Source organism: Ammospiza nelsoni, chromosome 23 (assembly GCF_027579445.1).
Source record: "Ammospiza nelsoni isolate bAmmNel1 chromosome 23, bAmmNel1.pri, whole genome shotgun sequence".
Lineage (NCBI taxonomy): Eukaryota > Metazoa > Chordata > Aves > Passeriformes > Passerellidae > Ammospiza > Ammospiza nelsoni.
In genome coordinates, this window is record NC_080655.1 from 6,625,010 (window position 1) to 6,641,015 (window position 16,006).

The window sequence follows — 16,006 nt, forward strand, 5'->3', positions numbered from 1 at the left end:
TGCATGGCCCGAGCCGCGGGTCCCGGGCCTGCAGCGAGGAGGGCACTGCTGGGCAGGGCGGCCCTGGGCCGCTGGCACACAAATCACAGCCCTGCCTGTGCCAGGTAGATAAGGAACCATGTGATGCGGCTGGTGGGAGCAGGCAGGCAGGGTGAAGGTGCACAGGGAAATAACCTTGCAGGGAGTTCCTCCCTCCCTCCGTCCCTCCCTCCTCAGAGCAGAGTCTCCGGGCAGCGCCGAGCCCTGGCTCCCTGGGCCTGGATGCCCGCTCAGCTTCTGGGGCCTCTCTGAACTCCCGGCCAGCAGCGATGTCCTTCAGCAGGAGGAACTGGTCCGATCTCTCCAGGTGAGTGCTGGGGATCAATGCTTAACTCTTTAAGGAGGGGTGAGAGTGGCCAAGGGGCTTGGGGAGGATGGGAGGAGGGGGCAGCTGCCCTGGGGGTGTTTGCTGTTTGCAGAGGTGAATGCCAGCCCCACGGAGAGCTCGGCGCTGCTGGAGTTCCTTGTGGCTGGGCAAGATCAGAGGCGTTTTTGTTTCTGCTGCCTGGGGAAGCTGGGCCAGGCACAGGAGAATTACCTGGATAAGCGTTCTCGTGCCATGCTGGATACATTTTGGGTCTGGTTTGCCTTTCTTTGGGGAACAGACCATCTGGGCTGTGCCTCCAGCCTTGCTCTGAGCTGCCTGGAGGTGTTTGCCTCCCTCCATGCCCATGCAGCCCCCGGGTGTGAGTCCTGCTCTGCCTGCGGAGTCTGCAGCCCCTCCTGTGCTGAGCCAGCCCTGATTCAGCGGCACTGAGCAACCCCTGAGCAATCCCTGAGCAACCCCTGAGCAATCCCTGAGCAATCCCCGCAGCACTGCCAGCTCCCTCGGCTCCCCAAAGAGTGCTCCAGAGCAGGGGAGGCTCCTGGGCACCCTGGGCTGGGTCAGGCTCTCACACGAGGCTGGGGCGAGGTGGGATCAGCCCTGACCCCCTGCAGACCCCAGGGCAGCCTAGGCTGGGGATGGAAACTCAAACAGAGCCATGCTGTGCCACCATCAGAGCAGGAACCCCGGCCCAAATGGATGCTATGGCTCTGAGACTTAATTGCAAACCTCACTACCAGGTGTAAGAAGGGGAGTCCACAGAATCCCAGACTGGTTTGGGTGGGAAGGACCTTAAAGCTCATCCAGTCCCACCCCTGCCATGGCAGGGACACCTTCCACTGTCCCAGGCTGCTCCAAGCCCTGTCCAGCCTGGCCTTGGGCACTGCCAGGGATCCAGGGGCAGCCACAGCTGCTGTGAGTGCCCTGGGTGCCAGGGCCTGCTCACTCTCACTGTGAAAAACTTCCTTATCTTAGTTGAGACCCCTCTGCTCAGAGGCCACCAGCTCTCAGCTGCCTGTGGTGTGGGTGGAACAGACCCAGAGGCCCCTCCAGCCCTGTCCTGGTCCATCTCCCCTGAGCCAGACCTGCCCCAACCCCAGCCCAGCTGGGTCCTGCACCCCGTGTGCTTCCCAAGCCCAGAAGGCATTTCCTGAGCTCTCCTGAGATGAGGCAGCACTGAAACAGCAGAAATGTCAGAAACCTCTGCACTAATCATTGACAGGGCAGGAGAGGACAAGGCAGGGACGCTTGCCAAAGTTTTTTACTCATCTCTTTCAGCTAAAAAAGGTAAGACAGCGAAAAATAAATCCATCTTTGAAAAGAGAAGAGAAGGATTGGCAGAGTGAATCCATAGCCTGATGGGTGGATCACTTAATTACAAATAACGAGGAGCTGCCTGTGGATAGTGCCAGGTTTTGTGCTGCCTCAGAAGGAGCTACGGTAATTCAAGGCAGGAAAATCCCATTTTCACTTGGAAGGAGGCTGTGTAAAATCAAAGAAGTTCCTGGTTGTTGTGAGGATTTAGCTCAGCATTAATGCTCCATGAGGTCACTGCTTGAGGGACAGGAGTGCAGAGCACCAGGATCTGTGTCCCCTCCCCGGGAATCTGCGGCTGGGATGTGCGGGCTGGGATGTGCCCGGGAGCGCCGGGGCTGTGCGAGCACGGCCGGGCTGTCCCAGCCGGGGCTGCTCCCTGGGCTGTCCCATCCAGGGGATGCTCCCTGGCTGTCCCAGCCTTCTCCAGCCCCGTCCATCCCGGTGCTGAGCAGGCATCAGAGCCCGCCCGGAGCTCCCCAGCCTGGGTCCGATTGCTGCTGGGGCTGTTCGGCTGCGGGGCCAGTGGAGGGAAGGGCAGGGCAGGGCAGCCCTGTCCCCAGCCCGGCACAGCCCTGTCCCCAGCCCTGTCCTGTCCCCAGCCCTGTCCCCAGCCCACACTGCCCGGTCCCAGCCCTGTCCTGTCCCTGTCCCCAGCCCTGTCCTGTCCCAGCCCTGTCCCCAGCCCTGTCCTGCCCCTGTCCCCAGCCCTGTCCCCAGCCCTGCCCTCGCCCCCTCCGCGCTCCGCTGCCCCGGCGCTCCCGCCCGCCCCGGCAGGAGGAGCAGAAGCCGCACAGAGCACTCGCGGGGGGTAAAGCGGATTAATTTATGACCGGCTGGGATTACTGAGTAACTCAGAACCAGCCGCGAGTCCCCGCTCGCAATGCGGCCCTGCCCCTCTGACTTTCACTAAAAGTCAAATTGGTGGCAAAGGCTGAGCTGGGCTGAGCTCCTGGCACGGACCTGGGCAGGGAGGCTCCCCTGGGTGCCCTGCACTGTTTGTGGCCGATTGAGGGCTCGTGCTGGGGGAGAACCAGGCTTTGAAAAGCTCCATCAGCCAATAAAAATATTTTCCAGCACATTTCATGCACCAGCACAGAGGGTGAGCAGCTTTGGCACAGAGAATGGATGGCAGAGCTGGTGTTTTCTGGACAACTTTTTATTCCGAGTGGCATTTTATTAAAACAAAACAAAAACCAAAACTAATAAAACCCAACCCACATTGTGCAAAATAAAATGCTCAAAGATGATTCCAAATCTCATCTTTTGGTCTCAGTCTGTGATTATACACAATTCCCAGTCCAGGCACATGCAGGGGAGTGGAGCCCTGCCAGCCCCATCCCCAGGCAGAGCCTCTTAGCAGTTGCCTTCAGCCTCTGAGACTTTTCATCTGAGGCTTTTTGCTCTATAAAAATTAAATTGCCATCACCACATCTTGGTTTTGGCCTAAAATCTTGTGCCATAGTAGTTACCCTTCCAGTTTGTGTGGTTGAGGTCTGTGTGGTAGCTCAAGGGTCCTGGTCTGGCTGAGCTACAGGTTCAATATCCTTCCCCTGCAAGGTTTGCTTAATGTAGGGACTCCTTTGAAATGAGTGCTCCCTCCAGCAGGAGAAAATGGGAGCTGGGAATACAAGTGCTTGCTTTGGGAAGGGCCTGCATCAGCTGGGTGGAGTGAGAGCCCTTTGGGGTGCTTGGCTCATGCTGGCCCTGCTCTCCTCCAGCAAGGTGACTTCTGCCAGCCCTTGGCCTTGCCCAGGGTGTAGCGGTTCCTTTCTTGTCTGGCACCAGAGCTTCAGGGTGCCCATGCAGGATGCAGCCCCCCCATGTCTTTGTGTTTCCTCCCAAACAGCCTGGCCAGGCAGAGGACCCTGGAGGATGAGGAAGAGCAGCAAAGAGAGCGCCGCCGAAGGCACCGGAACCTGCTGTCATCCACCTCCACAGAGGAGGAACCTGCCAGCCCTGCCAAGGACACCAGCCCAGCCTCCAGCAGGTCTGTGGGGCCCTGCTGGCACTGGCCTGGCTCCTGACCCCGGGCCCTGGCTGAGCTGTGGGCAGAGCTCACAGCCCTGGGGAGGAGGGATGGGCACAAGGGGGGCACAAGGGGGACACCTCAGGTGGGCTCCCCATGGCACAGGGACTGGGGAAGGGCTGGTGCCATGGCCAGGCTCAGGGTGGGGCTGCAGGGGGATCTGCAGCAGGTGAGGGGTGCCCAGCTGTGCAGGGCAGCAGAGCAGGCAGAGCCTGGCTGGCTGTGCTGCCCCTCTGGACCTCACAGTGACGCTGTGGCTCCTTTGCTGAAGTGGGGATCTGAGCCAAGGGCTTTCCACTGGTGCTGCCAAAGTCCCTGGCTGCAGGGAGCTGGGGTTTGGAGGTACTCTGGGACCAGGCTGCCCTTACACAACCTGACCTACTCTCTAAATTGGTCCTGGGAGTGTCCAGTGTTTATGTGGTTTGTGTCCACAGTGACACTCCCACTCCAGAGGTGTTCCTGTGTTTCACAGGATGCAGTTGGGACACTTGGGCTGGATATGGGGAATGGCTAAAATGAACCAGGTGGGAAGGACAAGGTGCTGACACAGGCTGGCCATGTGGTGATTGCAATTCAGGAGGAGGGCAGATGTTATCCCTTCTCCTCCCCAGTGCTGGGAGTGTGCAGACACAGCCTGCCAGGTGTCCTCCTGCCCCTTCCCAGGCCTTGTGCCTGTTTGCCTGGGGGAAGGAAGGGAAACAGCTTGTCACTGTGGGTGGACCTGCCAGAGCAGATTGGCTTCCAGCCAACACTTCCCACTTTAAGTTGGTGGGATTTTTCCTAGTCCAGTGAAGAGTCACAGCCACACTTCTTATCCAGCAGCAGACCCAGCACACTGCCCTGAGCCTGGATCTCCTTGGCACAGGATTGGTGGGTCCTGGTGTCCTGGAATGAGGCTGCAGAAATGCTTCATCTCTATGACAGAAAGGATAAAAAAGAATTTTAATGCAAACTTTTTCTCAGACAGCCGAGCTGGGGTGATGGGGATGAGAGTGGCTGCAAGCCTGGTCTGCAGGGAGGACTCCAGGATGTTTGTGGGATTTTTATGTCCTCTCCAGAGCCTTTTGCCTCACTTGCAGCATGAAATGCACCCCTCTAGGCCCAGGTGCAGAGGTTGTCATCCCATGTTGTCCCTGTCCTTAGACCTTCGTCCCTGGTGAAGCCGCAGTCCCCGGAGGACGGGGAGGAGCGAAAGCTCTCAGAGGTGCTGAAGACACAGGAGGGGAGAAGGACGAGGTGCCTCCCACCCGTGTCCGAAAAGCTGCGACAGGAGAAGGAGCAGAAGGAGGCGGGGGCGGCAGAGAGCTGCCCGCAGACAGAGGCACAGCCCCGCGGGAGGCAGCAGAGCGGCCGCGCTGCAGAGGAGGCGCCCGGGGGCAGGGGGGACCCGGCCCGGGACAGGAACCCGGAGCCAGCCCCCGAGAGGAAGGTGATGCTGAGGGCACGGCTCCAGGACACAGACCAGGGAGTGCAGGCTGCTCGGGGGGAGAAGAGGAAGGAGGCAAAGGAGCCACCAGAGGTGGGGAGCTGCCGGCTCCGGGAGGTGAAGATCCTCACCAGGGTGGGGAACCGCAGCGCAGAAGAGAAAACCTCAGCGGTGACCTCATCTCCAGAGCAGCAGGTAAGCAGGAATGGATGGGGCACCAGGCCTCGGTGGGGAGAGGTTCTCACCTCTCCTGGCTGCTGGGAGAGCCAGAGAAAGACACAGCCCAAAAGTACCAGGAGAGAAATGGGACCTGATGGATTTTGAGGAAGGATTTTTGGAGAGCTGCAAAGCACGAGGTGGTGAACAGGGTCCCACCACCTCCTTCCCCTCCCTGGTCTGTGCTGTCCTGATCACCTTCTCCAGCAAGTCCTGCTGATTGCCATCATGGGGACACTGAAGGGCTGTTGGGGACTCTGTATGTCCAACGGAGACAGGAAAGGTTTGGAGGATTTTGGTCTCAAACTCTGGCCTCCAACCCAGTTCCTGCCCTGACTGTCCCACTCCTGCACCTCAGTCCTCCCTGCAGGCTCTGCAGGGATGCATCTGAGGTCTCCTTTTTCCTCAGCAGCCATCCAGGAACCCCTCAAAGCAGGTAATCCAGCTGTCCCCTCCCCAAGATGAAGCTGAAGAAAAGCCAGAGCCTTCTCCAACCCACGTCACCTCCATCCGAAGGGCCAGCCCCAGAACCGTCTCCTTCAGGGTAAGAGCTGAAGCAGGTGGGGAAAGGATTCCAGTGACCGGAGGAGGATGGGGGGAAGGAAGGATTGCTGTGGCCCCTGGAGTATGTGGGCAGAACCTGTTTCCAGAAGTGTGCTCAAAACTTCCCCTTGGTCTGGGCGCTGCAGTCCTGCTTCCCTCTTCCCCCTGTTTTCCTTCTCCACGAGGATGAACCTGTCCAGTTCATCCACCTTTTGCTGGCCAGAAAACTTATGGGAAGTGATGAGAAAACCGGGAACTCATTGTCCTCAGAATTTCCAGAGCCACAGGAATTGCCATCCCCTTTCCAGCCTTTCCAGTCTTATGTGAAAGCACAGGATAAAAATAGCATCCATGTTACAGTCTGAGAATATATTTCATTTCAAAAGAGATCTCTGGAATGAAGTGATTGGAGAGACTGGGAAAGCCTAGACCTGTCAAGATCATCCCTGCTGTGAGTCAGGGCTGACTGGCTACACTTGACTGACTTCCATGAGGCTTGACTGGAAATAAAACGGTTATCACCATAAAGTGTCTATGGTCTGGGGAGCTTTGATATGAGATAAGCTCTAGTGTGGGTGCAAATGGAGCTTTCCTGGGGGAGATCAGTGAGATAGTGTCTCCCATGCTTATCTTGGATAAGCAAAGTTCACTGCAGGATCTCCTCTCCTTGTCTCTTCCAGATCATCTCCAAGAAGCAGAAAGAAGAGAGCCAAAGCCCTCTCACAAGGAGGTCAGCACCTCTCGTCGTGTTGCTTTGGTCCTGCTGGGCAGGAATGGCCATGCTCTGTTTTCCAAGGCAGGAGAAGGTGCTGGGGCCTGGCTCAGATCTGCTGGACATTGGTCCCCAGCCCTGTGGAGTGGCAGGGGACAGAACAATGTCCAAATGCAGCTTGCATCTGAATGAGATCCTGGAACCACAGAATGGTTTGGGTTCCAAGGGACCCTGCAGATCTCACTCCAGCCCCTGCCATGGGCAGGGACATCCTCCACTGTCCCAGGTTGCTCCAATATCCCCCAACAAGCCCCCACTTCTCTGGGGTCATTTTGTTCCATGTTGGTGCTTGTGTGCACAGGTCCCATCCATGGGGACATCAAAGCAGCTCCATGACAGCCTGACCTGGCTTTGGTGACCAGATCAGGGGCAGGTGTATGCAGAGCCACACTGACATTGGGGGTGATGCATTCAGGGCTGGCAGGGCTGAACCCAGGGCAGGCTGAGGAGCTCTGAGCTGTTTTGGTGTTGAGTATGGCCCTAGAAAGGCAGTGACACCCAGAGAGCTCAGTCACCAGCAGGACTGGGTTGTCTGGTGCACCTGGCAGAGATGCAGGAGTGCTGGGTGGGATGGGGCCTTCTCCTGCTGCCCCAGGACCATGGGCTGATCCCAGGACATCCTGGGGGGGGCTGTTTCAACTCTTCCCTCTTGTTCCCCAGTGCGAGTCTAAGGATCCCAGGCAGCAACAGCACCATTGGGGAGAAGCTGGAAAAGTACAACTCGGCTGTGCAGGTACTGAGGGCCCTCAGCAGAGCCAGGAGGGAGTGGGGGACAGAGAGGGGTGGCCTGGAGCCGAGTGGGGAGGGGGGGCCTGAGCTGCACCAAGTACAGAGCTGATGGGGGTGAAGGAGGTGGAAAGGCAGGAAAAGGGATTGGCTTCAGGGTTTTAGGAGCAGGGACCCTTGCAGGGGTCCGGGGATGCTGCATGGCCCTGCAGGGAGGAGAGGTCCTGTGGAGAGGCTCTGGGGGTGCTGTGGTCCGCTGAGGGGAGCAGTGATGGGCAGGGGGGACCGGACCCCAAGGGCTCAGGGTATGAGCCAGAAGCTGGACTTTTCCTTTTCACCGCGGCATGCAGCACAGCCCCGCTGACGCCCCTCTCTGTCTCTCGCAGCGCTCGGAGGGGGTGAAATCCTCCATGCCGGCCCAGAAGAGCCGCCTGCTCTCCTCGGAGGGGGTGGCGAGCAAGCGCAACTTCTTCGAGCGCAGCGCTCCGGGCAAGGCCGAGCCGGCGGCTCCCAGGAAGGTGAGGCCGGAGCGGGCCCGGAGCGCTCTGTGCGGGGCGGGCACCGCTCTGGGGCGAATTTCCCCTCTCCCGATCCAGGCTTGGCCTGGCAGGCTGCGGCAGGGATGGGAGAGCCGGTGCCAGGGCTGCCCCGGCGCTGTGTGGGTTCTTGCCGAGCTCTGGAATTTGGGGAGCTGGGATGGAGCCAGTGTGTGGGCTGGGCCCTGCGGACCGGGCCGGGTTACATTCGTGCAGGCAGAGCCGCTGCTGTAACCCCGGTGTCCCTCTCTGTGCCACAGGACAGCCTCAAGATCCCAGGGTCGGTGACATCCCGCATTAATCTGTGGATCAGCCGAGCTCAGGAGCCTGCCAAGGAGGAGAACGGCAAGGTAGCGGCTTGTGTCAGCCTCAAGTGAGAGCCCTGGGAGCAGGCAGGCTCACAGGACATGGTGTTGTGACTTGGGGTGGTGTTGAAGGGTGGATGATCCCTTGGCTGAACGTATTAAAGGGTTTGGGAGCAGTTTAGCCAGGTTTGGAGGTGTCAGAGCTGCAGGAACACCACAATGAGATATCAGGGCTCTCCTTGCTGCTGCATCCTGACTGTGAGCCCAGAATTCCCAGGACAGCTGATTCCAGCCCTTGAGGAGGGAGAGGCGCCAGCTGGGTGCATGTCCCAGGACATGCAGGGGTACCTGACCCTGCCCCCAGCATGATCCCATCTCTGCCATCCATCTCCTCTGTCTGGATGAACAGCTCTGCCTGGGGCCAGTGGGACAGGAGCTGTGTGCTCAGCCCTGCAGCTCTGAGGGGCTTGAGGGGTCTGGAGTCATCTGCACCCCCACTTGAAACCAGCCCCCTAAAATGAGGGGGTCTCGTGGCTGTGGGTGCCAAGTGCTCAGCCAAGGGGACTCAGAGGTCACCACTTGGCCACGTGCAGGGGAGGGACAAGAGAGCCTTTGGTTGTTTGGTGTTCCTGGAAAGGAGGGGCTCAGCAGCTCCTGGGCAGGGCTCACTGCTCACAGCAGGGAGGGCTTTGGCCCCTGCTGGCAGCCCAGGAGGGGCAGCTCCAGCCCAGCCCTGCAGCCAGGGAAGGTGAGTCCAGGCTGGGCTGGGAGATCAGCACTGCCCAGACGTGTCTGTGCCAGCAAAGGGTTTGCTCCTGGGGTGACTCCTGGGGAAGGCCTGCAGCTCCTTGGTCAGTTCTCCTTCAAAAGCACCTGCTCCACTTCTGTGGCTGGAGCTGCCCTTGGCTCTGAGGGTCTCCCAGGTGCAGGAAGGATCCCAAAGCTGGCTGGTTTCACCTAGACACTGTGTGCTTCAAGGTCTGGGTACAGTCACACCAAGGCAATGCTGCACATGATGCTTGGGGAAAACTTCTCCTGATACTTCTGACTCTTCTGTTTGCAGGAAATCCGGAGAATCAACAGCCTGGCAAAGCGAGATGTCTGGATAAAGCAGCCTGGAGACACCTCTGGAGACACCAAGGTAATTTTGGAGCTGCTCTGGAACCTGGTGCATCATCTGAGGCAGAGGCAGGATATACAGGGAGAGGTGACGTGGGGGAATCAGGACCCTGTGACTTTGGGAAGTCAGCAGGAGGGGACAACTGGAGGCATCTGTGAGGGAGAGGAGGACTCTGGTCTGGGAGGAGAAGGGAAGGGGCTGTCATGGGGTTTAGGGGATCCCTGCCTGCCCCATCCCCTGCTGGGCTCAGCCACCGTCCTGGTTAAAGCAGCTGCTCTGGGGGGGTTGCAGTCTCAGGCACAGCCTCAGTGGTTCCCACTTTGTTTTGCAGTTGCAGTAACACCAGCTGTGCTATCAGACCATCTGGGAAAAACTGGTTTGCTCCAAAGATCAAAGCCCAGCCCTACCCAACCGTCCAGCAGCCACTGCCACGAGTCCCCTGTGCCATGTGTGGGTGCAGCCCAGGGCATGGGGTCCTCTGCTTGTGGGATGGGAAGGAAGAAGCCTGGAAGAGTCTCCCTGTGCCCCCAGTCCCCATCACTGCCTGTCTGTGGGTCTGTCCAGGCCTGCAGGCTCCCCACAGATGCTGAAGGCAAACTCCTGCCTTGTTTGCCCAGCTCATTTTGCTCTTCTGTTCCTGATCTCTGCCTATGCCCCAGAGCTGCCCTGGCCAAGGGATCCCCACAGGGCTCCCTGGCAGCTGGAGGATGTCAGAACCTGCCTGCCTGAGGGAGCTCCTGCTGCACATCCATGGACCACGTCTGTCCCTGCTGCCTGGGGCAGGCACTGTCACCCTGCCAGGCTGTCCCTGCCACAGGGGCACAACCAGAGGCTCATGAAGCCACACGAGTGCTCAGAGATGTCCCATGGAATGAGGGGGGACTTGGCCCTGGTGTTTCCCTCCACACACAGCTGAACCAGAGACTTGTCCTTGTCCCTGCCATCCCCTGCCCCTGCAGGCACTGACCCTTCATCCAGTGACCCAGGGGAGCTGAGCTGGCCCTGGCCATGGCCACAGCCCTGTTGGGGGATTTCATGGAGCTGAGTGCCCCGGGCTGGGCCCCATTTCCCTCTTGCCTTTCCTCCTGAGCCCTATGCTGTGCAGCCCCTGATCCTGCATTCCCGTGGCTGCTGAGCCCACCCAGCAGGGATGGGGGATGCTCTCTCACAGCCTTTAGGGTGGCTTTAGGGTGCCATGGGCAAAGGACTCAAATTCTCTGATTGGGGCCATTCTTTGCGTTTGGGTTGTGCCTTGAACAACCACTGTGGTGACAAATTCAGTGTGGGAATCTGCTGCTGCCCCTGGAGCTGATCCTGCTTGTTAGGCTTGGGAAAGGACTCTGCTTTTTTTTGTTTTCTAATAAAAGTTGCTCTTTCTAAAACATTCCTGGTCACCTACTGCTGGTCTGGGACTGGAAACTGTTCCCTTCCCTTCTCCCGACAAGGGGAAAATAAGGAAAACCCCGAATCCAATGTGTCCTGGGGGTTAAAAGCAGACTCTTCCCTTGTCATTGCAGCATCCCGCGGTGGGAGCAGGGCTGCGGGAGCCGGGCCGGAGCTGCGGGCAGGGGCTGCTCCTGTGCTGGTGACAGCGCTGCCTTATCAGCGTCCCGGCCGCGGTGACAGCTGGGCTGGCTTGTGTCAGCCCCTCGGGCACTCACGTATCTCGCTCCGGAGGGTTTAAAATAGCAAATCTCTGAGGCCACACAATAGCTTGGGCTTATATGGGCTCCTGGGGGGGAAGGGGGAGCGGCGGAGGGGGCCAGGGCCGCGGCTGCCGAAATAGCAGCTCACAAGTGTTGCATTCCTCGCTGGGCGCCGGGCACATTCCTGCGGCGCTGCCCGCCCCGGGGTGGGCGCTGCAGCCCCTTAAAGCCTCCTGGCCCAAAGAGCCTTGCCCAGACCCCGCGGCTCCCCGCGCTCCCGCAGCTCAGGCGCCCAGGTACGGCTGGGACGGCGCCCGGCCCGCGGGGGATCGGCCCCAAGATGGGGTCCGGGATGGGCTCAGGATCGGCCCGGGATGGGCTCCGGGATGGGATCCAGGATGGGGTCCGGGATGGGCTCAGGATCGGCCCGGGATGGGCTCCGGATCGGCCCGGGATGGGATCCTGGATGGCTCTGGGATGGGCTCGGGATGGGGTCCGGGATGGGGTCCGGGATGGGCTCAGGATGGGCCCCGAGGTGGGGTCCAGGATGGGATCCGGGATGGGCTCCGGGATGGGCTCGGGATGGGCTCCGGGCTCGGGGCATCACCGGCTGCCCCTCGGGGGATCTGGTCCGGGATGGGGTCCAGGATCGGCTCCGGGATGGGCCCCGGGATGGGCTCTGGGATGGGCTCGGGATGGGCTCTGGGATCGGAGTGTCCCCAGCCGCCCCTCGGGGGAATCGGCTCCGGGATGGGCTCAGGGATGGGCTCCAGGATGACTCTGGAATGGGCTCTGGGATGGGCTCCCGGATCGGGGCATCCCCAGCTGCCCCTCTGCAGGGATCGGCTCCGGTCTCGCCTCCGGTCTCGGCTCCGGGTCGGGCTCCAGGCTCGGGGTGCCCCAGCCGCTCTCCCCGGTGTTTTATGCCATGCAGGCATTCCCATGCATAAAGCATCTGCAGCCTCTCCCGTGGGTTGTGTTTGCCGTTTCTCTTTTGGACCACCCTGGTGGGTGCCCAGGTGGCTCAGAGGGATTTTGGCTGCCCTGGGAAATCTCCCGAATCCCATTCCCTTGTCTGCAGTGACAGCAGGGATGGGATGCCCATGGGCAGCCTGGCCCTGGCTCTGTGGCAGCCCAGGGGTGGGATGGGGTGGGGTGGGATGGGATGGGATGGGATGGGATGGGATGGGATGGGATGGGATGGGATGGGATGGGATGGGATGGGATGGGAAGGGAAGGGAAGGGATGGGATGGGAAGGGAAGGGAAGGGAAGGGATGGGATGGGAAGGGAAGGGAAGGGATGGGATGGGATGCTGCTGTGCCTGGTCTGACCCTGCCAAGCAGACCTGGAGCAGGGACATGACCCATTCTTGGGAAAGGAGAGCTCCATGTCTGGGCAGCCTGGAGGAAAGCAGAGACTCAGAACTGTGGAGGATTAACTGAGCCCCAGAGCTGTGAGCAGCCAGCCCTGAGTTAAAGGATAGGGGGATTTCAAGGAGTGTGAGGAATATCTGGATTGTTTAATACACAGCAAATTCTGGGAGATTTTTTTCTAGCCAGTGCAATGTTTCCTCTTCATCTCTGTAATATCTGCTGGGTTCTCCTAATTCTACCAAATCAAGATTTCCAAGCTTTAATGAAAAGGTTTATGTGTTTCTGTGCAGAGGATGCATAAATACTTCCTTGAGCCACTTTCTCTTTTGTGTATCCTCTTAACAGTGGCAGACTGGTTGCTGTTCCCTCAGCTCTGTGGGATCTAACGGTGTCTGAGGGAGGAGGGCAGTGAGGATGTAGGAAGAGGCTTGGGGACTGGGAACCCTCTTCTCCCATGCCATGAAATGATTGTGTGGAGCTCAGATTTGGCCAAACTTGGGGCATCAGGACCATGCTGAGCCTGGGGGAAAAGTGGGACTTGCTGTTGGTGGGAAGCAGGGATCCTGGGGATGGTGCTGGAGCCAAGCCCCAGACCCAACCCAGGAAGGGGAACAGTGGTGGCAGGAGCAGTGACCCCGAGGCAGAGGGGGCTGAGTTCTGCCTTTATTTGTCTCCAAAAAGCTCCTTGTGAGGAACAGTGAGATTAGAGACCCTCTGGAGCCGTGGGTATGCCAAGGTTCCCTTCCTGGAATGCCCCTTTGCCATGCCTGAGCATTCCAGCCCTGGCTCCAGCATCCTGAATAAGCACTCCTGAGGCCTGGCCTCCCCATCCCGGGTAATGAATGCCTGACAGATGCAAACAGGAGCAGTTGCTCCCAGACTCTGGGTAGCAGCAGCAGGGAAGTCTTGCTGCTCTGGGAACAGGTGCTTCAGCACATGGAAGTTATTTCTGAGCTGCCTTGCATCGTCCTGTGGCATCTCAGCCCTGCTGAGGGTTGGCATGAGCAGGGAACAGGACTGGGCTTGGGCTGGGCTGGGCTGGGCTCTGGATGGGGCTCTGGGCTGCTCCAGGATGTCCAGGGATGGGGCTGGTGGGTGCAGATCTCCCAGTGCAGTGCTGGGTGAAGGTCAGATAAGGTGAGATAATGAGCAAAGTCCTCCTGAGCACAGCTGGGAGGGAGACAGACGTGCTAGGAGGATGAAAAGCTGTTTCTGCAGATGTTTTAGCCCTAAAATGAGGGCTAAGTTACTAAACCAGGCTGTTAATTATTCCTTTTAGCTAACAGGGGGAAAATGCACCTGCTGAGGCCAGGCTGCCCCATTCCCAGCAGTTCTGCACTTGGAGGGCTGGGCTGGGAGGCTTTGCTGAGGGCTTGTGCTGTGCCTGGTGCAGGGCTGGAAATCTGAGAGAAGGGGTCATCCCTGGGCTAAGAATAGTCAGGAAGCAAAACAAGCCGAACACTGCAATGGGGTGATTTTCCTGTGCCCTGAGCAAACATAGCCCCTGAGAGGGCTGGGCCAGGGGGCTGAGTGCCCTGGACATGCTCCTGACAGAGTTATCAGTCTCACAGAGGTGGTGTCCAACCTCCTGCCTCCTGTTTGGGGCATGCTGTGATCCCGGGATGGGGAGGGCAGGCACCTTATCTCTGCTGAGATAACGCTGTCACAGCCTGGCTGGGGACAGCTGGGAGCTCCAAGGGTTTTGGAGAGAGGCAGCATCTCTGTGCCCCTGTCCTGTGCTGAGGGACAGGCTGTGCCAGCCCTTATCTCACTTCTAACCCTCACTTTTTCCAATCTGCCTCCACCTCTGCCAGAGAACCAGGGATGTCAGACACGGAGGAGGTCACCGAGGAGTATGAGCAGTAAGTGGGGTGGTTTTAACCCCTTTCTTTCTCCCTGTTCCCATTTCCCACTGCAGCATTGCTTGGGGGTGCTCTCATTGTTACCCAGCACCCACCATGGACCCCCAGCCTGAGCCCCTCTGCCCTGGCAGTGCCTGACCCCAGCAGGATCAGTTTGTGTGGGGAGCTGGATCCTCCCCACGGGCAGGACAAGGTTTGATTGCTGAATTAACACACACAGTTTGTGTGGGGAGCTGGATCCTCCCCATGGGCAGGACAAGGATGATTGCTGAATTAACACACACAGTTTGTGTTGTGACCCCAGCAGGGGCAGTTTGTGTGGGGAGCTATACCCACAGTCACGAGCAGGACAAGGTTTGATTGCTCAATTAACACACACAGTTTGTGTGGGGAGCTGTACCCACAGCCACGAGCAGGACAAGGATGATTGCTGCATTAAAAATGCTGCAGTCTCAATGTGTGGGACAGAGATGGGAAAACCCAAGAGTCAGTGGGGAAATGGGAAACCCAATCTGCTGCTGCTGGGTCCTGCTGCCACATGCAGAGCAGATCACTCTCCAAGGCCCAGATCTGAGAGCAGCTTCTGCTGATGGAGGCACATCCTGGAGAGATGGGGCTGGGTCATAGGGGTGAGCTCTAACACAGCTCCCACTGCTCATCCACCTGCAGGGAAAGGACCTGAACCCTCTGGGGTTTCAGTGCCACACCAGACTTGTGTGTTTCTGGCAATCATTACAGATAGTGTAATGGCTGCCAGACATATTCATTATTTTATCATTTACTAGGAACTAGTATTTAAATTCAATTTTATGCATCCATTTTTTTTATCTTGACTTTTTTTGTCAAATAATTAAACCATATATCCCTACATTATCCAAATCATTTGTCATCAATACACTTTCAATTAACCTTCCTCTATATTTCCTAGTATCAAAACCAATAACCGTCATCATCACTCCACAACCACCCCCAAACAAACATAGAATTAACCCCAGAACTAAACCCCCCCCAAAACCCAAACAAAATTACACACCATGACGATAAATCATCAAACAATCACCCAGCAAATTTCATGTTCTTGTAGCTTATAAAAAGCATGACACTGCAGATGTCAAGATGGCTGTCACACACACCCAAGGACAAAAGACTCAGTCCTAACCTAACCCTGGGACGGGCTGTGCATCTCCCTCACAGCCAGGGAAGGACTTGGGGGAAAAGGTGGGATGTGAGATTCCCATTTCTGGGATTACAAGCCAAGGTCATTCATCTTCTCATGCTGCAAAATGGAGGAGTGCCCTGACCACTGTCAAAGTGCCAGCCCAGACCTTCAGGCCCTGCTCTCCACAGCCTGCAGGGTGACCTGGGCCTTGTCCCTGTCCCCAGTGCCACCTGCCAGCCCCCCAGCAGCCATGGCCTGTGCTGTAGGACAGGGGAGCCTTGAGGAGCCCCAAACCCACCCCAGCCTCACTGAGGTGACCTGGGCCTTGTCCCTGTCCCCAGTGACACCTGCCAGGCCCCAGCAGCCATGGCCTGTGCTGTGGGACAGGGGAGCCTTGAGGAGTCCCAAACTCACCTCAGCCTCCCTCACTGATGGCCCCGTTCCAGCAGCTCAATGTGACTCTAAATTCCTGTTGTGCTTTGCAGGGAGCAGGAAGGTAAGAGGACGTGGAGCACCTGCAGCTGCCCTAAGGCCAAAAACTGATCAGAGAAACTCCAATAACCTGAGGCTTCTTTCCCTTCTCTCTGTCTGTGCCCTGTGTGCTCTCTGAAGAG

The 16,006-nt window shown here is 58.3% G+C and overlaps 1 protein-coding gene across 2 annotated transcripts; it reads left to right on the plus strand.

Annotated features, from left to right (window-relative positions):
• On the plus strand, nucleotides 1–10,691 carry LAD1 (ladinin 1). Of its 2 annotated transcripts, none has more exons than XM_059487936.1 (10): nucleotides 1–346; nucleotides 3,528–3,668; nucleotides 4,851–5,328; nucleotides 5,762–5,893; nucleotides 6,573–6,622; nucleotides 7,325–7,397; nucleotides 7,777–7,908; nucleotides 8,187–8,276; nucleotides 9,295–9,372; nucleotides 9,683–10,691. In XM_059487936.1, the coding sequence occupies exons 1-10, from the start codon at nucleotides 309–311 to the stop codon at nucleotides 9,689–9,691; spliced, it is 1,221 nt and encodes a 406-aa protein (XP_059343919.1). In that variant the 5' UTR covers nucleotides 1–308; the 3' UTR covers nucleotides 9,692–10,691. The 2 variants fall into 2 exon arrangements, with proteins under 2 accessions (XP_059343919.1, XP_059343918.1); XM_059487935.1 differs by having other exon boundaries at nucleotides 4–346; nucleotides 5,759–5,893.
• The last annotated feature ends 5,315 nt before the right edge of the window (nucleotides 10,692–16,006 follow it).